This window comes from Sinohyriopsis cumingii, chromosome 15 (genome assembly GCF_028554795.1).
Source record: "Sinohyriopsis cumingii isolate HCF-2022 chromosome 15, ASM2855479v2, whole genome shotgun sequence".
In the NCBI taxonomy this organism is placed as follows: Eukaryota; Metazoa; Mollusca; class Bivalvia; order Unionida; family Unionidae; genus Sinohyriopsis; species Sinohyriopsis cumingii.
Genome location: NC_142975.1, coordinates 127,283,121 through 127,307,602, shown reverse-complemented (window position 1 = coordinate 127,307,602; position 24,482 = coordinate 127,283,121). Strand labels below are relative to the sequence as shown.

The window sequence follows — 24,482 nt, the reverse complement described above, 5'->3', positions numbered from 1 at the left end:
GAAGAACAAGTCACTCCTAGTTTTACTGCCGAAGGGGAAATCTTGACTCCGGGAAATATTAGATGTCTCGTTAGATTGCCTGTCGGAAAGTGAGAGCCATAAAACATGGGAGATCCGACTTCGTAAGGAGGTGCTGATCTCGGATAAAACACGAGGTTAGTCTTGGTTCATATAATGGTTCATTAATGTAAGTTTGCAATTATTATTCATCGAGTTCAGAAATAAGTCCGTGTTTATGACACAACTTTGTAAGAATGTTATATGATATTTCTTTATATGAACAAGTTCAGATTTAGAAGTTTGGTAGGTAATAGAAATCATGAATTATAAGCTTTCATGTATTTCGTCTGACGAAAACTGTTTTAATATGTAAATTATATGTCTGAAATGATTTGTTTCGTTTATGCTGAGGATTCTGTGTCAGACAATCTGAGTCAAGGAATCGTTAATCAGCAAAGTAGGGTAGTTAGGAGAATGAGTGGAGTCCGCTACTTCGTGTGTAAATAAGTTGCAAATTCTTTCCAAATGAGTCGATGGTGTAAAACGTGTTCCGACTGATAGACCAGCTGGTAAATTTTCGTACGCAGCCGGGCATTGATAGAATCAGAGAGGACTAATTATATCATGGTACTCTGTTCAGAATGGAGTAGCCGCTAACAAGTCATTGATTTATGTAGATTGTTTGTATATTAGGCGAATGATATTAGTTAGTTCTGTTGAATCTTGATAGATGCTAGCTGATGAAAAAGAGTCTGGATATTTACTGCTCTCAGTAGAACGAAATCCTGCCATGTATTTAGGTTGGATAAATTATTTTTATTTGAAGGAAACAGCGAAATAGTTCCACACCTAACTCCACAGTCGGAAAGGGAGCGCAATCCGCAACTAAGATGTGATTATCAGAAAAGGCTACAGAGAGAGAGAGAGAGAGAAGATGAAGAAGAAGAGAGGGAGATTAAATTTTTGTATTTTACATACGGAGGCCTAGTGTTATTTCATTATATATCCTGCTCAGTTCCTTTTATTCCATCCCTTAATTTCATATTTGATGTTATTAATTACTCGATCCAGGCAATAACACCGTATTTGCTTATCTTCTAGATAACGATAACCAAAACACGGCAAGGAGTGGGAAGATCTCATATATCATCCACCAGACTCCACGTCGCAATGCATAGTAGGTGTAGTTTAATTTATCAAACTCTTTTTTTGCATTTGTCTATATCTTCCTTCTATGATTTAATTATATCAACCAATAAAATGTTATGTCAGCTCATATCAGCATTAAGACCAATTTTCAATGCCCTATGTTTTCGTTTAGTTCTATTTAACTGTATGAGTAATGCCACTTAATACGAAATACCTTTTATATGGTTCTATTTTGAATGTCGTTGTATCTTTTGTAAACTGGCAATTAAGTCCTTGAAGATATTCTCATTAGCTTAATCCTTTTGTCTATTTCGTCAATACTAACTTGCATCGCTCATATAGTTTAGACTAGTTCTCCATCATCATATTCTTTTATATCTGTTTTATAAAGTTCAACTGTAATTTGTTATAACATTCGGTGACTCCGGCATATTGTATCGCTTTATCCCATCACTGTAATATGCAATATATAAATCGCATGTTGTCTTCATTGATCTAATCACGATTTTAGTAATTTTGTCATTGACATGCTCTATCTTACTGCTTATCTCTCATTTCTGCAACTTTGTGCTAGGTATTATATTGTTGATTAGGTCAATGTTATGATGCCTACAAGCATACATAATCTTCTTAATTTATTGGTCTTTCTTTTGGACTCAGTTATTTGCATTTTTCGGTAATTGTTAACGTTGAGACTAACTCACACTCTGCTATTCAAAATATGTCATTATTTGCATGATATCACTACTGAACGGATCTATTTCACTATCTATTTTTCCTCTCTATTCGATTGGCTTTAAATGTGATAGGAGTTTGGATATTCCACAACCTCCTTTCAGGTCATGTTGGTACTCTTCTCCTTTTATGGAAAAATGGGGTTATTTTGATTGTCTCCTTTATCATTTCTAGTTTATTATGTACCTATTAATTATGGATTAAGCAACTATTTATATGTTCGAAAATAGGCTTTAAAGATTTTAAAAGGAAATAGTACAAAAGTCAAGCAGATTACACGAGGGATGACTATGAATAGGTTCAATCAATTAAAAGTATTGATACGTATTTCAATGAACTCAACCTATCAACAGAAGGCTTTAATAAGATTTTAAAAAGCTAGACTTATAAAGTTAAATGATTATTAAATATAAAAGTGATCTGTTTATTTCTAAAAATTCCAGTTTAAAGACAAATTTATGGGAAAAGTTGCAAAAAATTGCTCTCAGACATATATATAATGAAGTTTATATAACATGTAAAGGAAATTATGGATCAGTAAAACTGAGAAGTGTAAATTATCTTTCAAAAGACAAACAACCAAACAAAACAAAGCCAGAATCTAATTTTCAAGGATACTAATGGAGCTTCAACGTTTGTACAAATAAATTCTAAATGTATAAGAACAAAATAAAAGACTCATTTGAAAAACCTGCAAATGGATGTGGTATGATTCCCCAATTATAAGAAACAGAAAATAAATTGCCCAGATTATCGGAAACAGAATAACCTGTAAATCCTATTACTACTACCAAATAACTATTATAAGTCCGTGATAATATTGCAATTCCCGTAATAAACATATGAAAGTCATGATAAGCATGTAACAGATGATTGCTACAGATATATTACTAGTAGAGAACTTCCACCAGTAGTGAAAAGAGTATTCACTAAACTAGAGGAAGGAGGAATAAGAGGTCTCATACATGCGGTAAAAATTACCAATTCAGCTATCTACTGGATATGAAAAGCATACGTGATCAATGAAAGTGTGAACGACAGATAGATGAGCTAAGAAAGAACATCAGGCAGGATTGAGACCAAAACCAAACAACAATATTGAAATATGCTTTGTAAAGTTTCAAAATTATCAATGAACATATAGTGAGATAATTAATATAGTTGGAAGGTACATTAGAATAAAATATTGGGAAAACGTGAGGAAAAAATTGCCATTACTTGAAATAATAAAACTGTTATTCAAAGACAGGTATGTAATAATCTAATAGCTACATCGATAATAATAACACGATCAAACAATTGATCTGTGTAAAGCAAACTTGCTTCAGTGCATACTGTAAATGGTAGTGGTGGTAGTAAAAGAAGTGGTAGACCCCAGACAATAATTACAACTGAAGCATTTTTGACACTAGGAAATAGAGCATACAAATGTAATTGATTATTGCCTTGGTTTACCAAACAAAGTGGCATCAGATTTACTTCAAATAATTGTAAGTGTGATAACTGGGTTGCTTGGGATTGTAGGACAAATTTCTTGTTGCTTTGATGAACATGCTCTTATAGGTGGCTTAGCTTTATTAGGCTTGTTGATTATATATTTGTTCAAAAGATGTTAAGAAAGCAATTAGGAAAGTAAAAGATTGGTAAGCTATTTCATAAAGTTAACCATTACAACTCCCGTAGGTATGCGTTTTGAAGTAAGGAACTTTTGGGTTTATTTCCTGGTCGAGATTGTTTTTTAAATTCCCTTATTTAATTTTATGCACAGTTTGCGATTAGACTCTGTCAGCGCTCAGCTATTGGCATGGGTCTCCTGATCGTGGATAATCGGAGAGAAATGAAACACCCGACAGTAGGACTATCGTAGTCATCCTCATTCTATTTTTGATATTTTACCCACTTAGAATTATATTTTATCCCCTCCCCCAGTTGCTTGTTGTACCCCAACAGATTATTTATAATCCTTCGGAATAGCACGTTTCATTACCTAGGTGTTGATGACAGAGTTTAAACGAGTCGTCGGATTTCTGTAAATTGTTGTTCTATCCCACGATATTACTAATTTTTATCGTCATATTGCTAAGAAAGGACCACCAACAACATGGTCACTCTTCAAAATAATCTTTAAGTTTCACGAGTACTTTCTTTTATATCTCATTCTTATGGTCTTCAAAGTCTTCTCGACTTTGCTTATATCATCTCGCCCTTAACATCCTTTCCTTTAAGTCAGCAGTTTGTAAACGTCCAGAACACCTAAACTTACTTCATTGATATTCAATATTTACTCTGTAACGTTAGGAACGTTGTTGTTTTAAATATTGCTACAGAGTTTGAAATTCTGACTGTTTCATTTAAATTTTGAAATTAAGTGTATCAAACGTTTCGGCACTCAAATAACTGAATAGATCAATCCAGTTTCATCTTGCATACTTCAAATGAATTCATATCTGTTGATAAATAATAATAAAATAATAAAACTGCGTGCTATTGTGGCGACAAAATATATTTGGCAAAAGGTCACACCATGCTGTGGTATCATTTTTAGTGAAATACTTTCACCTCTGTTAGACCTTTCTAGGACAGATGCATTCTTGTTCAAGTAAACTGAAAGGTACGTAAAAGAATCCTTTACTTTTTGTAATTTGTACCAACGTCTTTCCTCGTCTATATGTATTTTTCAAGCCGTTCGCCTTTGAAGATTTCTAAAATCAATTTTGCATGTTGTCTGCATTTTCCGTTATACTTTCTCAGCCAAGGCGTATTTCGAGAAGACATATATCGATGTCAAAATATATCTGAATCCGGCTTTGTGTTTTTCATATGCTTACATACGAACAATATTTGCCTGTTACTGAACATCTACTTTACTATCAAATACTCCTATGCACGCAAACTCGTTTCCTTATAATATGTGCAGGTAGACCCAATAGTTACCTATCTCCTTTCAAATTTAATGAATGTTGTTTTCGTTCTGTCGTGCTTAGTTTGGTCACACAAATGACTGATATTTGTGTAACCAAATAGATGTTCACAAATGTTGTAAAGATGTCTTGGAAATGCTGTATTATTGACGTTTTTGGTGCTTATTAAGGAGACAAAAAATGTTTTAATTCTTACGCCTGAGAAAATAAATCATCTTCTTATCGACTTTATGCAGGAATTTACGTTTGCCAATGCTAGGTCTAGTAGTAAGTGGCTACGATATACCGTACAGCTCGGTTTTGGCGAGTTACAACTTTATCAATAGATAATGCGTTCTGACCTGCTGAACGTTTACTGTCCAAACTTCTAATAGAAGGTGGGAAAGGTCAGATAAAATTAGGACTTTATCAACAGACTGTTTGTAGAAACTGATATCATTTGCATATGTGATGAGCAGAGGAACAGTCTTTGCTGTTTACTCAATCAGAGTAAGTGTATTGAGACAGAGCGTATTGATGCATTTGTGCATGGTGCTCATATGCACATCCAGCACAATTCTGCCTATATAGAATTAGTGTCGGGACAAAGCTAGGTAGCACAAATGACATACAGGCAAAAATCCTGCCAATACAAATCGAGAACTCAAAACCCTCCTAACAGAAGTAAATAAGTTCAAAATCACCGAAAGTGAAAGAGAAAATAAAGACAAATGTCAAAAGAGGTACTTCCTTAAAACACGAAATCGACACCTTTCGATATAAATCGAACATTCTCACGGGATGTGTCCCATGTTAAACAGAGAGAGAGAGAGAGATTTCCACATTCATTGTTTGTCGGCTCGCCATTAATGGGACATATATGGACTTCATAGCCACTGAATGTTTGACATGACACATTTACGAACTAAATCAAACCTGCACTATTTGAAACACTAGTTCACGGCTAGGGCCGTTCAGCTGAGGTATTTAAATCAGTTATACAAGTTAACAGATATGTCAACTTCCACTTTGAAAAGTGGAGTAAGTGCTGTTGGAATTGCTCAGCCCTTCATAGGTTTTATACAATGAGCATCAGACATTGTGTGTGGAGGTGGGGAAAGCGGTGGTTATTTATCTTCAAAAGGGATTTCTTGTTTATAACTATTACATCACAAGAGGAATGATACAGTAAATTTAATACATCTTAATTTAGAAAACACTAGTAACTGTTTCATTCTCTCTCTCTCTCTCTCTCTCTCTCTCTCTCTCTCTCATACACATGAGCTATTTAAATAGTATATAGGGATGTCGAACAAAGAGTATGGCCAGGATTTAGTGTGGTCATCGTACGAGTCGTTTCAGTGTTATGCATGACCTACAATGGCTGATATTAATGGTAGTTATTTTATTTATTTATTTAGTTATTTATTTATAAACAAATTCTGTATTCATGGTTTGAATATTATTTTCTTCAGTTTTACAAAGTATTTCCATCAGGTCATGTTATAAGTGTTTTCAAATGTCATCGCGAATGGTAATCACTGTTTTATCTAAAACATATTTCTTGAAACGTCCTAAACTAGATCAAGAGAGTTCCTTTTTACAAGTGCATGAATAATTTTATACCGTCCTTTCCGCCATTCCCATCTGCGCAATTTATTTTCTGTTTTCCGGCATGTCAACTGAAATATACTCACTGTTGCAAAATAGTTGAGTTAGTCGGCTGATGAATCATATACTCACCATGTAGAACAATTCTGAAATATGTTCTGTCGACAGTACTTCGAACACGGCATTCTGTCCCACCTGTAACAAGAAATACATTAAATTACAAATGTTGGAAATAAAACGTCCTAAACATAGTTGAAATGGAGGCAGCAATCTACTATTTACATTTATGGTCGTGCGATGTTCCACATCATTAGCCTTCCATATTGACAGCAAGTATATTAAAGAAAAAATAATGAGTGTAATGAGTATAAATTTAACACGTCCTCAATCTTTCTTCTCAGGAGAATTTACAGAAACTAGTCTTGAAACAAGGTTTACATAATGGAAATATCTGAAGTGAAGTCCTAACAACTGAGCAACTCCAAGGTCGGGAACTTTTTCAAGTTCAATAAGTGTTCTGTATTCAATGGTTACGCTGAATGTATTCAGAAAATAGTTGAAATAAAAGTTAAAACTTCGACCATAGTAGTATCGGACCTATATGTCAAGCGACAAACGTCACCATTTTTAGAGCCTCAAAAATCGTTTACTGTTACATGCTTCTTAGCCATATATAATTCCAGATCCGTGTTGTCAGCAGCCTATAAATAAATGATTTTGTCTTAAAGTTTTTAAATAATAACATTATTTCAAACCACCATAACTATTTTATTACATTACTGAAGAATCCAACAAATTGTCTTCAAACAAGCTACAACATTCAAAACGCATTATTTATTTTCTAGGCCACCATAACCGCATTTTTCACCATAAAAATCACACTTCATCACAGTCAGAAAAGGGGGTTTATAAACTATATGTTCAACCGACCGTTTACGTGCTCAGTAACGCTATTAGAAAACTAATTTTAATCTGGATCGTATTTTCTTTCAACATGCATTGAATACGACAAGTAACTAATTTTATGCAAAAACATCATTAATAATAATATTAATAATGTTACACATACGGTCTCTCTATCAAACGTTGTCAGTTTAAAGATTCTTTAACGTGCGAATGCTGCAAATTATTTTCTTTAATGTACCAATGAGCATACATCACCAAACTCTTACTTCATACATGCACGGTATGTCCAGTTTCACATTTGAACGATTCACTAGCAAACCTTTCTAAGCCAAATATTAATACTTCACGCCATGCAATAAAAAATACGACACATCAAATGCAAAAAGAACGCGTAATCGGTTATATCTGTGATGGTTGATTTTAGTATTCATTCATTATATTTGGTTAGATCCGTTATAAACGAATACGTACTTTTACTTTATGTTTATTAGTGATTTCTTCAACGAAATACTTAACTTTAACAGAGATAAATGGATTTAATAATATGATGACATCAGTATGTATCAGGCTTAAAAACAAATTATGTATCTGGGTTCATAGGTTTAGAGTGAAAACATCTTACTTTATGTTTCGTACTCGCTTGTAACTGCGGTTGTGGTACAAAGTTAAGACGCCCCGTCTGTCTATCTAAGATAATATAACAGCAATGTGATTAAATTCTGATCTTGAACATAACGGAGATCTGACAGACGGCGATACGAGATCATCTTAAGATGACCTTTCGACTAACCAATACAATTCCAGCTTTCACACTTACGAAAGGGCACAATGTCATCCGGAACAACAGCTCTAACAATAACTCATCTTGCACAAAATGCAACGTTCTGTCTGCTTTTTAAAAGTATGTGGATCCCGAATAGCGGAACAGATCAGACGAAACACCGTTCATTATTGACAAAAGCACAAAATTCGTCACGTATTATCTCCTATGGCAACTTAATATGATAAAAGGTTAGCCACCTTGAAAAAAAAATTAGCTATCATATTTTCACGATTTTCGGTTTTGACGCCATTTGAACAGAGATCTTAAGTCTGTTTCATCTTAGTGCCTTAAGTTATTCTTGTGATCTAATTTATAAATTAATAAATGCTAATAATTCTCAAATGATAGTACAATCAATGATGGCCTACATTCCTTACCAAAACATATATTTTATTTTTAGATCAACATAGCCAGTCATTGTGTTTCTGCTCATATTATTACACCAGTGTGGTTTACAAAAACGATTAACTATATTCCAGGTAGCCATGGCATACAAAGGTACAAAGTAATGTTCGTCTGACGCCCAACAGCCACATTTAGTTAGTTCTTAGCACACATTTTAAAATAGGCGGAAACACAGAAAAAAGGCATCTACATTTTACTTGTTGACCATCCCTATATGACAATTTACTTAGAATAAGACCTACATAATATATGTATTATTATGTGACATTGACAAGTATTAAAGGAAAGCCAAATTTAAAAATTTGGTATAGTGTACTAGTGAACCACCACTATTGATTCTAAGAATTTGACTAAACAAACATTATTCATCCATGAAAACTTGCAGAAATCACCGTACCTTTCATATCAGCAAGTGTTAGATCCGTTCAAGTATTTATAATATTGATATTCCATAAATAGACTTTCCAAGTTTGGTATGTAAGTATATCCTCCTGGTTGCTACCTTTATGTGATTTCATTTTTAAAATTTGTTTATTATTTCTTGCATATAAATACCACCAATTACAATTAGAGCACCAACCACTAAATACATTCACTTGTTTGTTGAAGTTTGTTTATTTTGTTCAAATCTTAAGTCTCTTTTAAAATCTCGTGAACGTTTACAAATGTGTCTATCAAATCAAGTTTAGGCGGATCTTAAGATGTTTTAAACGTTTGAATCAGACTTGTTTTCAAGTGTATTTTTACTTTGACCAATATCCATTGAATTTGCAACAAAACTTACATTTAGTTCTGAATAAATAGTGTATTACAACGTAATAAAAAAAACCTAGCATGTGTTCTAAATGAACAGAAATAAAAGACGTTAGGCGAGTCTTACAACATTAGTAGTTATTTTAATCGGTCTAATTGTGAATACTGTATACAGTGGAGGGATGACTATAAGGATTAGCAAAACTAGTTATGAAATAAATAAAATAAGGACTAGTTTAAATTTTGGGGACAAGAATATAGAGAATATAATAAATAATGTAGATATCGATACCACAACAACGAAAACCACGGGAAAATATAACTAATTTAGCAAGAGTTTAAATTATCTAGTCATTCAAAAAGTTGATGTGATAAATAATCTAGGAGGACCTGCAACTATGCAGTCGTTCAGAGAAAATGCGAAAGCAGATAATGTTATGTGTACCATCTATTCATTTATAGCATATGTGGCTGAATGTGAGTACACATGAATATGTCAGAGATGGTGATTTTATTCCTTGTGCATATTTTAACTATCTCGTCCAGAACTATAAAGGAAATGTCTTCACTGGGCCAATACAATGTATGCGAATATTAGTGATAACAGATCTAAAATTGCTAGGTTCCCATCGAAAACAAACATGAAAGAACATAAGAGAGAATTCTAAAGGATTAAAACGGAAAACGTATTGCTGAAAACGTATGTCGCTTCTGTTGGTGTCTTGAATTTAATATATTTAAGTTTTATCAAACTAACACGTGTTGCTGACGGGTTATCCTAGTTTAAACGACAAAACCGTGTAAAGAATTTTGATAGCAACTAAAGTCATTCAATCCTTTAACTCTGTAATCAATTTAAATCATCAAGCTGTAGGAATGCACTTATCAAAGATGATGTAGCTAGAGTAACGCCATCTGACATCAAATTTCATATTTTAACTGATCATGCATTGGCAATAACTTTGTCTGTTTTCTTGATTTGCTTTTCATTCAATATGTTTGTTTTTTAATTTAAAAAAAACAACTTTTAAGTTAAGGTTGTCTCAGTTAGCTCTTCCTATGTTTCATTTGATATATTAATTTCCAACTTGTTTTGTAACCTTTAGTCGCCGGATTATTGAGACTATTGTGTCTCTTTTCATTGCAACCTAATTATTTCGCAGTTCGATTCAAATGGTGTGAAATGGAAGGAAGAAGAGAAGAATATCATCAAGAACGTGAAAATCCTGTTTAGAGAGAAAATGATTTTCAGAATGAAATTCAAGATCAAATCCAGCAATAGATTTTAAACATCCCAACAAATTTGTACCTCTGCAGCCTTACTGGATTAATGCGGAACGGAACATTTGATAAACATGGTTTAAATTATAGTATAAACATAATACATTAATTAGACATAACTAAACAATTAAGGAAAATATATGGTATTAAAATGATGCTAACAGTAAAATACACATGTCTGTAAGATGCAACCTAAATAAAAGGATAAAACCTAACTCAACGTATAGGTAGAAAAAGTTAGATGTAACATTCTCAAGCTTGTTAGGTTGGATAAAGGTACGAATTATATCGCTATCACGAAATGAAAAGCCTCCGTACACACCTTCATAATAATATAGAGCCAACAGTTACTATCAGAGAACAAAAACGTGTTCCTGAGAATATTGAAATGTAAGTTGTCAACGTAAACTAACCAACTGACCAAAAAGTATGATAAGCAGAGACTTTATTAGATTAAGAGTAAAGTAAAAAAAACGTTCGGGTGCAGTTTACAAATTATATTCACTGATCCAAACGCAAGAGAACTGAGCTGATTTATAAATGCTGTTGAAGTTGTGGGCTAAATAACGCAACATACAAAAACTAATATTGATATATATGAGAGCAATTTGAAAAGCTAAAAGAAAGCATGAGCAAATAAGCAGAAACAAGCAAAATATGTATATAGGACAAACAAATGAAAAAGGTTGAAACATAAAGAACATATAGGTGGATATCTAACACGGTCGGAAAGAGATTTCAGAGACAACATAGTTCAGTTTCCCTTTTAAATGTGTCATATATTGTTCAACGTTTCCCAAAATGTTTTCATCTTGGTCATAACCTTGCTATCCTAAACCTAATAGCTCCGTTACTTTTTAAAGCAGATTGTGTAATAGATGTTCTTATGTTGTGCTCCCGCAGCCAATATACAAACACAAATAGATTTATAGAACCCACCTAACCCAACCCCCTACAAACATAACCCAAACAAACAAAATATATTGTTATGCTTTAATGAACTTATTAATACCTTTGGTTTTTAGTCCATTGCTAACTTGCGCAAGAAGGCAAATTCATCCTGTTTTATAACTTGGTACTATTGTTGGGCTCATTTCATCAGTTGACGATTTTTTCTGTAGTATTCAACAGAACATGTGCCATTGTTACAAAGACATGTGTATGCCTTTAGCACATGAACAGGCGTTGGTTCTCCAAAATCCTAATGTACAGTTTTATATTATTGAGGTCCATTATCAATCAAGTATGTTTTGCTGTTGAATTGCTTCTCCATTGAAATAGCTCCCGTCATGCATTGGTAAAATCTTGAAATTATTGCAAATTATGTTAAACTGTGTCATACCTATCATGTTTTATCCATATTAAATGCTTTCTCTTGAAGTAAAGATATTTGTAATTCGTATAACAGTTATTTGAATTTTAAACGTGACGTTATACCTATCAACTTCCGTCACTAACTCTGATACACTCTGGTCTGTTAAGTATTTATAAGAGGTCGAGCTGTTGCCATCCACACTGCCCAGTTTAACACAATCTTCCAACATTTCATATCAGACTTTATTCTATATATGTAAGCAGATGTAGTGCTGTCAAAAGGTTAATTTTACTTATGAAATATTAAATGGGATATATCCGGAATAGTTGTTTTCAGGGCATACATTTTGATCTCTATAAACATTTTGTCAACTCGAGAGTTAATCAGAGTTGCGGGCCAAGGATATAGACATATAATTGTTAATTCCCTAAGAGTAAGGCACGCGTGGTATTCGGAAAGCTCTGAACAGTTTGTTATAAAATTGTTGCTTTTTCTACCAGTTAATAAATTGCACACCGATCAAAATATAAAATAACATGGTTTAAAACGAGGGTAACATATGTAAATGAATGTGACGTAAAAATGTCTGAGGAGAAGTTAAGCATCTGGGTAAGAGCTTATTAAAAACAACGGTCGCTCTCTGGGTACTCCCCTTCTGATATCAAGGTCCACTAGTATAAAGCTTGTGTTTATATTTCTGTGTCAGATCATACAACTTCTACGTGGTTTCATCGTTTGAAGCAAATTAAGGTTTATTCAAGATGGATCCGCACTTGTTGACTTCTGATAGAAACAGACGCCGGTTAAAATAGCAAAACATTCAATAGCCATATAGTGATGGAATGACCAAAGATGTTTCTTTGAGTGTTTTGTGTTATGTTATGTTCTGGCTTATGTAATTAACTTTGTGGATTTGTGCCCATGAAAAAGTAATTGGTAGATGTCGAAAGTACTTAGGCTGGTTTCGCACCAGTTTTACAATATCGTTTGTTAGTTTTTCTGTCATATCTATCATTTTCCTGAATAATACGATCTCTTTTGAACCAATGTTCTTGGAATTTTGGAAACACTGTTATTTTGCCGTATGATTTGTAGCAATATATTTATGATTTATGTATATATACATTCAGAGTGAGAGAAGAAGACAAAACTGTAATTACCAAGACAAATCCGGTAAAACTGTAGGCAATTGAAAATCGACGAAACCATATGGAGTATGCGTTGCGATGGGTAGGCGCGCTAGCAGAGAGTAATACACGAGGACAGAGTTCTTCATAGCTATAAAAGTTATAATCAAAGAACTTACTTCACCTTTATATAAGTATTGGTATGTATCCATTGTTTGGAGCAATAGTATTAAGTGACAAGTAAATAAAAACGTGCAAACTTACGGCAGCAACAGAAGAATTCATAAAGATCTGTAATGCTCCATTACCGATATTAAACGACGGCTTCTCTACGTCCAAAGTAGCAGAGATTCCTTTAAATCGAGCCTGATAAACGTAAACAAAATATTATAATTTCAATATCAAAGCATATTTTACTTTATAAATATTGAAATAAATGATATAGTAATAGCATATGTATTTGCTTTGAATAAAAGAGAATGCGGACGTGTAACCTTTCTCTGTCTCTGTCTCTGTCTTTCTCTTTTTATATATATATATATATATATATATATATATATATATATATATATATATATATATATATATATATATATATATCACAATATTATCAGCATTATATGAAAATTGTTCACACATATTTATTTGGAATATTTTTTTCTTGTAAAAACAGAAACGACTTGAATGCAATTTCAAAGGTAGACAACACTTGGCCAATGAATCATATGAAGTCTGATGGATTATTTTAACGTTTTGCCTGTCCTAATACATGAAGGTATATATTCAAAATATTCAGAACTGTACAAACCTCTAAATGTAGTGACTGCGAATAAATGGGTGCATTTACTCGAATCGTTAGTATACCAGTGGAGGGAGGTGCTTGGATCTGGACGGCTAAAACCTCAACCTTGTACCTTAGCGCCGTCTGATCATAAAATTTGGCGTAGGCCCTGACCTCTACTGATTCCTCTGATGAAATGACCGGTCGACCATCAGCTTCATGCACAAGAAGCTGTTAAATAAATTTATTAATTAATAAATCAATAAGCACATGCGATATTATCTTGATTTGCTTTATTGAAGAAAACCGTGGACTCTCGTGAAGTACTCTGCATGAAAATTGCTTTGAAATATATGTTGTCAGCGCATCTATAGTGATTGAGATTTTATGCTTATATTATACAAAAGATGGCAAATGTATTGAATTATATAACAATTCATGTGTCGCTTTTTAAGAGTAGTCATGCATCAAATTTGATAGAAGACGTATTGATTGTAGCATATAGTTTGTGTATGCTTCAACCGATACATCTTGTATCAAATTTGATGTATCACCACTCTGAACAACTGACACAGGAATTGTTATAACTAACGTTATTTATTATACATGGATCAAGCAGTGAAACTCTATTTTATAGTGATGATAAACACTGAAAACATTTCACACACTAAAAGAAGATTAAAATGATAGCAATTTCTATAAGTGCATGGTGTTTTGGTGATGCTCCAGCAGGTAGAATACATTTTGGTCTAGAGTACGATTTGCCCCATTTTGTTTATTCGTTTTTGAAATATGCTAACTGAACGAGAAAAAAATCGTTTATTAGAAAATTGTCCCAAACTCGTCAAGACGAATTTTATTTTGAACATATTTTTTTTCAAAAATGTTACCTTATATAGCAGCAGGGAGGGCGAATCCTACAAAGGTCTAGAGACCACCAAATGATAAAATAAGCCTTAAAAAAAAGCTAATCCTACAACAGCAACAAGACAAAAAAACGCGACCCCCCCCCCTCAACTTGTTGTCGCCCCCGGGGCTGCTCTCTTCGAGTTTCTCACGTTAACCATACAATGTATCAAGTCCGATACGGTATCGTGTCCGCGGGTCGTGTAAATTTATTGTCACAAATCCATGCGGGGTTCTTTGAGCGCGACTAAAGAAATTTTTAAATTTATTTAAATCCATATCGCCACCACACCAGGTTTGATGAATATTTCTCAGCGTATGAACATCAACTCCATTGAATATCGCAAGAAGATTACAGTTATCCCTGATTACTTTTGGTATTTGTGTGTAACGTTGAGTAACATAAATGACATCGGTGTTTTTATGACGACCCCGGGAGAATATTCTTGCAGGATTTTTTTGCTTGTCCAGCATCACATCATCATACACTACTAGGTTATTTTTTTCCCCGTCGAGGTCCTCAACGCTGGGAGCTTCTTCGATATCAGTGATAAATTCAACTACATCCTCGTCACTCAGCGCTTTTGCACTCTCATTAAAATCTTTTATAACATTATAGCATCGCTGATCGTCTACAGATGGTGCTACCAAATACAGCTTATCCCACTTCATCCACTTCATAATCAGGTTCAGCAACAACTGCGTTTTACCCGATCCTGACGGTCCAATGATAATCATTCTGATAGAATTTGGCAACACCGAATTATGCTTGATTGGCTCCCTTCGCCGCGTCGCAGAAAAGTCTGTAATTTCCATTTGTATACAAAGAATAATAATTATGGATCTATATTGTGTGAAGTGTCGGGCACGAACCCCTACGAATGATCTAACAACGGTTACAACAAAAAATAACAGACTAGCACTTTCTGGTACGTGTACGCGATGTGGCACAAAAAATTTAAATTTCAAAAAAAAAACGAGGTGGTGACATTGCAGCCGCCCTCGGACGACTTCCAGGTACCCCTTGGGGAAAGTATCCCGGAGAAAAACATCTCCCAGGATACAATTACTGCGGTCCGGGAACACGACTAGATATCAGGCTTGACAGCAACGATCAGCCCAAACCCGGCGAGTATCCGATAAACGCTATCGACGCAGCGTGTCACATACATGATATTGCTTATCGAAGTAAAGATCTACAAGACAGGCATATCGCGGATGTGAAATTAATTCATGCACTAAGCGCCATAAAAAATAAATCATTTAGGGAGTCACTCGCTAATTGGTTAGTAAGATCAGCGATGAAATCTAAATTAGCATTAGGCGCTGGATAATTAATAACGATGCAGACAAGTCCAAGGACTTCCAACGCTAGTGTTTCCATGCAAGCGATTTATTATTCCCCAATCGGATATTGGAGAGGTAACTCAGCAATTAATAAACTCGCCAACGCGGCATCAGTACCACGCGAGGCTGCCAAAAAATGGCTGTCAAAACAAGCAATATGGCAAATCTACTTACCACCACCTCGACAAATCAACTTTGCACATTTTGATGTTAGTACCCCCAATGAAGTTCATCAGGCTGACATACTATTCCTGCCTCATGATACTGTCCGCAGAAAAATATACAAATACGCGCTAACAGTAGTTGATGTTGCCAGTAGATACAAAGAAGCAGAACCGTTAGCGACTAAAACAGCGTCCGAAGTCGCCTCTGCGTTTAAACGAATTTATCAACGAGGACCTCTAAACTGGCCACGATTATTACAAGTTGATCCTGGCAAGGAATTTCAGGGCGCGGTATCATCACTGACAAAGCAGCATAACGTTACCATACGACGAGGACATACTGAAATTCATCACGATCAGGCAATTGTTGAGCGATTTAATAGAACACTCGCTGAGAGATTATTCGGATACCAGTACGCGAGGGAATTCATTTACAATACGAGATCTCGTGAATGGGTTGCAAGACTGCCAAACGTGATAGCCGCACTGAATAATGAAATTACCAGAACAACAAACATGAGACCTGTAAATGCAATCACAAAAAAATATATACCCCCGATCACTAAAGTGATTCACGGACGTGTTTCAACGCAGCCAACGACGCTAGCGGGTAATGTCACCGTTAGGTATTTATACGAACCCGGCGAACTCGAAGGAGGAAAAAAAAGAGCAACCGATCCAACATGGAGTGTTACCACACACAAGATATCCAGCATAACCAGATCAACTGGGAGAAACGCAATCTACAGATTAGATTCGACTGCTCCTCAGCGTGGATTCACACGCGAGCAACTTCAGGTGATTCCCACGGATACACAATTACCACCTCGATCGCTTAAATAACTGCAGCAACACCTCTGCGTCGATTACACTCAAGACAGGTCAGCATTACATTTTCACGCGTATGACCGCGATTGCTGTCTATTCTATCCACGGTAAATTGTCTTGGGTCGTTTTTCGAATACTGCCACAGCAATAAACAATTACAACTCGCACAGTGATTATTCTGACGCTCACGTAACGACAACACAGCGTTGATATCCAGGTTAAACTCTCTATTATTTTTCTTGTCGCTTTGTCGGTAACTGTCTAATTTTTTTCTTATTTGATCTTTTTGCGTTAACTCAACAACGGCTGACTTCGTTGACGTATCTAATGCAATTCTTCGTAACTGAGCCATCTTTCTTACTCTGGACACGGCTAAATAAACTAAATTTGACCATTCGATGCGGTCATCAACGATCCAAACAGTTGTATCAGAAATAGTTAATCCTTGTGCTGAATGAATCGTCATAGCATATCCTAGTGTCCACGGTGATTTATTTATTGCTAATGCATCTTCGACCGCATCGACGTTAACTGTTACTATATCATTCAATACTAAATTTTGTTTCTCTGGTTTTCCGGGAATATCAACATCAGTATTCTGCAATCGTGTATCATCTGGTCTATAACATAACGGCACTTCCAACGTTGGAAATTTCTGCCGCTGTAACTGAAATAGTCGCCGCTGAAGTGTATCTCTGACTGATTTTCTACTTGCAACAATTAAATCATCTGGTTTCCACGCCGTTAAAAAGTTATCAAATGAAGTCTCTGGAATTATTTCACGCATTATTTCACATTGGACTTTATTGGTTTGTAGCCTAATTAGTTTTTTAAACTCCTTTAATGTGTCATCAAGCGCTCTGATGTCATCACGCATTTCCTCGTAATAATCAACAAACCCTCGTAACCACTCGTGGGGAGATTCGCCGACAAATGGTGGTGGTTGACCATGATCGCCGCACATCACAACTGCGGTATTTTTCGTTAACAACCACGTCAGGAACCGTTGTAATGTATCCAGCGGCACAGTGTCTATTTCATCCCAGATGATTTTCTCCGGGATATACTTCGTTCCCATTCGCGTAGGAGTCCATGTACCGCCGCTGTATTTGAAAAAGCCGTGATAAGTGCAGGCCTTTACTCCCCGTTGTATCATTTCTCTGGCAAGTCTGTGTGTTGGTGTTAGCACGATCAAATCAGAACCGCGGAATAGTTCGATTGCACGAGTTGTCTTACCACAGCCTCCAGGTCCGTTCAAATAAACTGTTCTGTGTCTAGCAATTGGATCGTGCACAGAAGGTCCCGATGAAGGTGTCCATGACATCCCTGTTGATTTCCGATATTCATCTTTAATTTCGACATCAGCTGATGCGCAGTACGAGTGTAATTCTTCTTTTTTTACTCGCCATGTTCCCCATTGACCATCAGATTCTGGCAAATCTAACACAGTCAAATCGTCTTCGTGAATATAAAACGAATCTGTCGCAACTCTTGCCACGAAGGGAACTCTATTCACCATCGACAGTAAATTTATAGAAACATAAGCCAGCATAGAGGATCTCAAATGAGTATACTGAGCTGAATCACCGTCAATATAGCTAACAACTGTTCCTAATCGTTTTCCGTCTGGTATTATTATGTCCTCGCGGGAGCAGAATGTATCTTTCGCAGTAGTATCAGCGATAATGAAATTTAATTCTTCCTCATCCATAATTAATCGACTGTGATGTCGTTTATGATCATATGCTCCGCCTTGAGTAAATTTACCTATCAATCTTCGGCCGAGATCTTTACAGTTGCGCTCTTCCTCGGACGTGTCCGCAGTTGGTAACCAAACTGAGGTTTGTTTTGAGTAACAAATAATCCCCGTACTGACAGTAATAGATTTTAATATTCCTTTATCAACCATAAATCGCAACAGCGAAAACGGTACCCATTTCTTTTCGTGGAAATGTCTGCCAAACCAAGCATAATTAATAGGATGTAACCGTGTTGCAAATTCGAACGATTCCACGTGAGCAAATCCAGTCAGGTCAAAATCAGGTAAAGGTCCGTTAATAGCTACTCTTGTCATTAAATTTGTGGGATGTCCAAACCGCGCAAAGTATTCAGCGCATTCACCACGGCCAAGAAAACTTCCTGGATAGCACGCAATCATATCCACCGATACCATATTATCACTAACAAATACACTATTCCATAAACCGCCGTGTCCGTATTCGATGCAACTCTGCTGAACATTCTCGAGAAAACTCTTCATGGTTGGTTTCCAATTATTTTTTTGTCGTGCTATATGTGCGGCAACACTTGGAACAGTAAAACAATTAGTTAGTAATTGATCAACTTGCTCAGTTGAATATTTTTCTGTGAGCGCTTTCATTTCATTTTGTAACTCCGCAGTTCTATATATTTCTCCGTTCGGGGTCACGAACTGGTCATAATCACCAACTTCAGAACTTCTAAACAACCATACCGATACCGGATCGGTTTTACTCATTTGATAAATACAATCAAACATACCCGCGGAATAATACCTTATAACACGATCGCGTGGAAATATTTTAACTGATTCCGTCCAGGCGTGGCTGTTATGATCAATAATTGTTATTGAAGCTCCACTACGGTTGTATTTCGATTTATACAATTCCTCGCCTGTTAGCGATAATACCGTTATAGGAAATCTTAATAATTTTTCTAGCGCGGCAACATCCTTAATTGACGCCCCTACATCTTTGACTCGATTAGCCCATGTTGTTATTTTATTTTTTCTGATCTCAGTTAGACCATTTCCACGTGCTGCGTTTTTAAAATGTTCCATTACTCGCTCAGCTACACAATTTAACACCACTGATGTTTTCATTGGCGTGAGTTTATCTACACTTGGTTTCTTTATCGGATATATTCCGTAAACGACTGCAGTTACTGGATACGATCTGGCGTAATACGGTATATCAACCCCCGTCAACATTCCTGGTCTAGAATTATTGCTCAACAAAATAGTTTTCCTTTTAATGTCAAGGATAGGATCATTTTTATCACGGATAATCCACGTGTCATCGTCGTTTTCGTTGACCACTTTGACAATAAATTTTATCTGTATGAAATATCTTCTATCGTCGAGATACCCAATTATGTTACGCGCGATTGTATCGTTCATGGTAGCATCAATGATAACGCTCGCGTGAGCGATGCTAGCATCGCCAAAAACTCTTCGAGTTTCGGGGATAATTTTATATGTCGACCACACATGTGCGGCACCATCACGACGAAACTCTTCCTTGGCATTCTTGATAACACCAAGCAGTTCCTTTAACTCTCTTCGTCGTACATCGCCGGTTAACCGGTCAAGATCGAATCGAGAACCTGATACGGGTTTTATTCTGGATAGTCTTTCAAAACTCATTATTATAATTACGACAAGTATTTAAATAGACAAATATATTATATAATGAACCATTGTTGCTGGCTTCGACTTAATTCATCAACTCCGTGTAACAAACCCTGCAGGGGCGAATACTGCGGACAACACGCCCAACAAGTAAGAAATGGAAGTTTAGGACCAATACCGTGTATCCGATGCCACGTTGGAGTTAAAGGAAAAACACAATTATGTGCACGTTGCGGTGGGAAACGATACCGCGAGCTTAAACGATATTATACTAAAAAAAATAATATTTCCGCGGTTGATTTTCATGAGCGTGATTACATAAATAAGTTTTCAGACAAATTATGAATTAGACAAATGATTTGCTTATAGTATAATGAATCAAGAATTCGTCCCCGAACAAGAATTTGTTCCCGAACAAGAATTTGTTCCCGAACAAGAATTTGTTGCACATCCAACTATTCCAAATTATGAGGCAAACCGAGATGGCACGGTGCGACACTGCACGCGAAGACGACCAGTTGGTACAGTTGATAATGCTGGTTATTTAAGATTTACTGCCACGTGCTCAAAGAGGTATTTATGTCATCGTTTCGTCTATGAATGTTTCTTTGGAGTAATCGAGCCGGGTTTTGTCATTGATCACATTAACGGTAACATACTTGATAACTCTATAAACAATCTTCGCGTGGTCACTCAGAGCAAGAACTGCCTACTGGGTAACACAGGGTGTTGTAAAACAGTTGCAAGAAGAGCTATTAAGTCTCGAAATACCCAGACTGGTGACGAAATAGTATTCCAGTCAATGACCGCAGCTGGCAAGTATTTCGATATTTACACAACTGTTGTACAGCGTGTCGCAACCGGGATCCGCAAAACAGCATTTTCAAAACGACTAAAACAAAAAATCTCATTTTGTTACGTCGACAACTCGGAAGTCTAAGACGCAGAAAGTCAATGACTTCCGCAGAAATGCAATGCATGAGAAGTCTTTAGACTTCCAGTTAGATAAAAAAAAATAGTTATAATATATGAATTACGAAAATATTAATATCGTAATTGATGAAATTCAAAAATTGAAGCAGCGGGGTTTTAATATTTTAACAGACGCTGAAACAATTATGTCAGATTTTGAATCCTTGAATGAGCTATCAACGAAGAAGAATACTCTTCCTGCGAGATACAGGTTCATTAAAATGCTGCAAAATTGCATTTATAGATCACTTGCCACAGTTACCCACGAACAGGTATCTGAATTTATTCCGTTGACGCGTGCAGTTGAAAGTATTCGTCTTACACTATCACACGAGTATGAGACTCGAAAATTAATTAACTCGAGAGTGAGATTGTTAAAAAGTCAAATAAAGAATTCCGACGCAGAAGTCAAAGGGGCTGAGCAATCGGAGATTGCCATGGAAGTCTCTGACTTCTCATCCACGCTAGCGTTGGAAGTCCAAGAGACTTAGAAACGCTCGCGTTTCCAGAAATGCTTTGATCCCCCCATTGTGAGTTTCCAAGGGTAAAAAAAAAGTATTATTTTTTTTTTGTCTTTGAAATTCTACTGTGGAAACGCTAGCGTTGGAAATGTGAAACATTTCTCATGTGAAACATTTCTGAGCAATCGTGGAAATCTCTGATTTCTCAGAACTCTTTGAGTTCCAGGATTTGCTTGAGTGTTTCAGCATCAATACACGAATGAGAATAGTTCATGATGTGTTCTTGGTCACAAAAAACTGTGATCGTGTGATACTTCTGTAACTGTTCTTGTTGTGGCCGTGTCAACAAGAAGTCTTCGCTGCCGTGGTCGTCAACGACTATTCCGACGGGGAAATGCAAAGCATTTCTCACGACAGTGTCAAGTTCCGAATACTGTCCCGAGAAACTCTTTGAGTTTCCACGGAAGTCCAAGGGACTTCTCACGCCAGCATTTCCAAATGCGGTCCTGATTGCCGCGTTGAGAATTTGTTTGTCATGTACGCGAACTCGGACATGGATATACTCGTGCATTATACACAACTGTAATTTTTTAAATGAGAAGTCTTAAGACGAAAATCCATTAGGATTTCACCAGCAGGTTTATACTCACAGTCTCACCACGCAAATCCAACAGATTCCCACGTTGGTCGGCAAGTTTGAAATTTATCGTTGACAACCACGGATTATTACACCGCAGATAGACCACATTGATTGGTTCTTGCACAATCAGAAACCCGGGCGGATCTTTTGGTGTGAACGTATACAGGATAAACCCCTGCGTCGCCGTAGTATTATCTGATGCGCTGTAGCTACCGTCGATGACGTCACATACAAGATTGACCGCGACCACATCTGTGATATTTACGATCCCGGGTGAGATGTGTCTGCCATCGGATGCTGTACTGTTGTCGTGTCTTAAAATAACAGGTTGTGGTTTTATTTTCGCATACGCGGCAAGAATATCTTTGAAAGATTCCTCGATGAGATCCTGGACTGATTTTCGTAGCGCAGGTGCGTTATATCCCCGAAACTTAAAATCTGGAATATCCTCCACGCGAATACCAAACTCAGTGGCAAATTTTATTCTTCTGTCCGGGGTAGGATCAGCCAGAAATATTTGAATTATTTTTAGATTTATGATTTCCATCGCGGATGCAAGTTTGTTTAGTTTTTCTATGGTGGTGATAATTTTATCGCGAGAATGCAAAGCATTCCGAGAACTGCTAGCGTTTCCCGTTCCAGGTTTTGTTATATCAGAGATATAATCTTGAAAATATCCCCGCAACAATTGTAACTGTCGTTGATGTTCAGTCGATATCGGAATAAAAAATTTAGATTCTATAACATCAAAATTGTAACTAACTGCAATGGGAGTTTCATAATCACGTGAAAACACGATCCACCAAATATTATCTATCATCCAAAGTTCTCCTTTTCCTTTTGATAGTTTATCTGCAAGGGAAAAATAATCGCCGTACTTGAGGTCGTGTATTTCTTCCTTGGTGGTCTCGAAATCCGACTTCGATGGTTTTGGTGGCAGTTCCGGACCGGGTTCGACCTTGGGTTGTTCTTGTGGCCATCCTAATACTGTTCGGATTGAGCTGTTATAAATATCCACGGCGTATCCCGGTGTTGAGATTTCAATGACCGCAGACAGCGTTGGTTCGTGCGCGGCTATAGATATTTTGGCTTCCTTGCCGGTGATTCGTTTTATTTGGCGTTGTATCTCCGCGTTGATTTCTTCGATCTGATAACTCCCAGTGGGTAGCGTAATTGTATCCCAGTCGAATTCGTCAGAGTCGGCTTTGGTTTTCCACGAAAACACAAACGAATTATTTGGCTGCTGACCGGAAAATGATGCCGACCTGATATTGGGCCAGCTGTGATACGCACTGAGCTTCGCCAACGCGATTTCGTTCACGGCAATTGGAGTTGGAAAATTAATGCTGAATTCTGGTGTCGTCGAGGACACTGAGATCATTGTGGTCCTTACCGGTGTTGTGTTTGTGACTATTTGCTGAAGCAGTTCTTGTGGCGTTCCCGCTGACATTATTTATTTGTTTAGTTTTCAAATAGTCATTGTACACATCTGACATTAGTTTGAATTCAGAATCTGATATCAACGCGGCGTCGCTGGATTGTGCGTCTAACGATGATGATATCAGCGATGATAATTTCTGATATGCGGTCGTGGCTGTATTTAATTTTGTCGTGTAATCGTGTAATTTTGTGTTAGCACACGAGGATATTTTTTTGCTATGATGCCGAAAACTCCTGCTGTTGCTGTAGCAGCGGAAACAGAGATCGTGGCAGCGACTACTGCAGTCACTGGAGTGACCGCTGATAGTATTACTCCCGCGGATGCAACAACGGCGGATACTGAATAAACCATAACGTCTAACACTGTTATGCGTCTGCGGTATTTTTTTACTTTTTGACTGGTTACTTCGATGACAGTTTTTAACTCAGATTGCCACTCACGGACTTGATTATATCGATATTGTTGAGCATCTGGAAATGTTTCGGATTTCAACGTTGACATTATTATTTAAAATCGCCGGCGATTTTCAATTACGCGGTAACCAATTGA

At 36.4% G+C, this 24,482-nt stretch overlaps 1 protein-coding gene across 1 annotated transcript in view; it reads right to left on the bottom strand.

Moving 5' to 3' along the window:
* LOC149782723 (CD109 antigen-like) overlaps nt 1-24,482 on the bottom strand; it is a 264,351-nt gene that overhangs the window by 137,089 nt on the left and 102,780 nt on the right. Inside the window, exons 12-14 of the mRNA XM_089934226.1 lie at nt 13,814-14,017; nt 13,270-13,371; nt 6,528-6,590 (exon numbers count right to left, since the gene is read on the bottom strand). Of these exons, the coding sequence (XP_089790352.1) occupies nt 6,528-6,590; nt 13,270-13,371; nt 13,814-14,017 (369 nt within the window). The remainder of the gene's footprint in view (nt 1-6,527; nt 6,591-13,269; nt 13,372-13,813; nt 14,018-24,482) is intronic.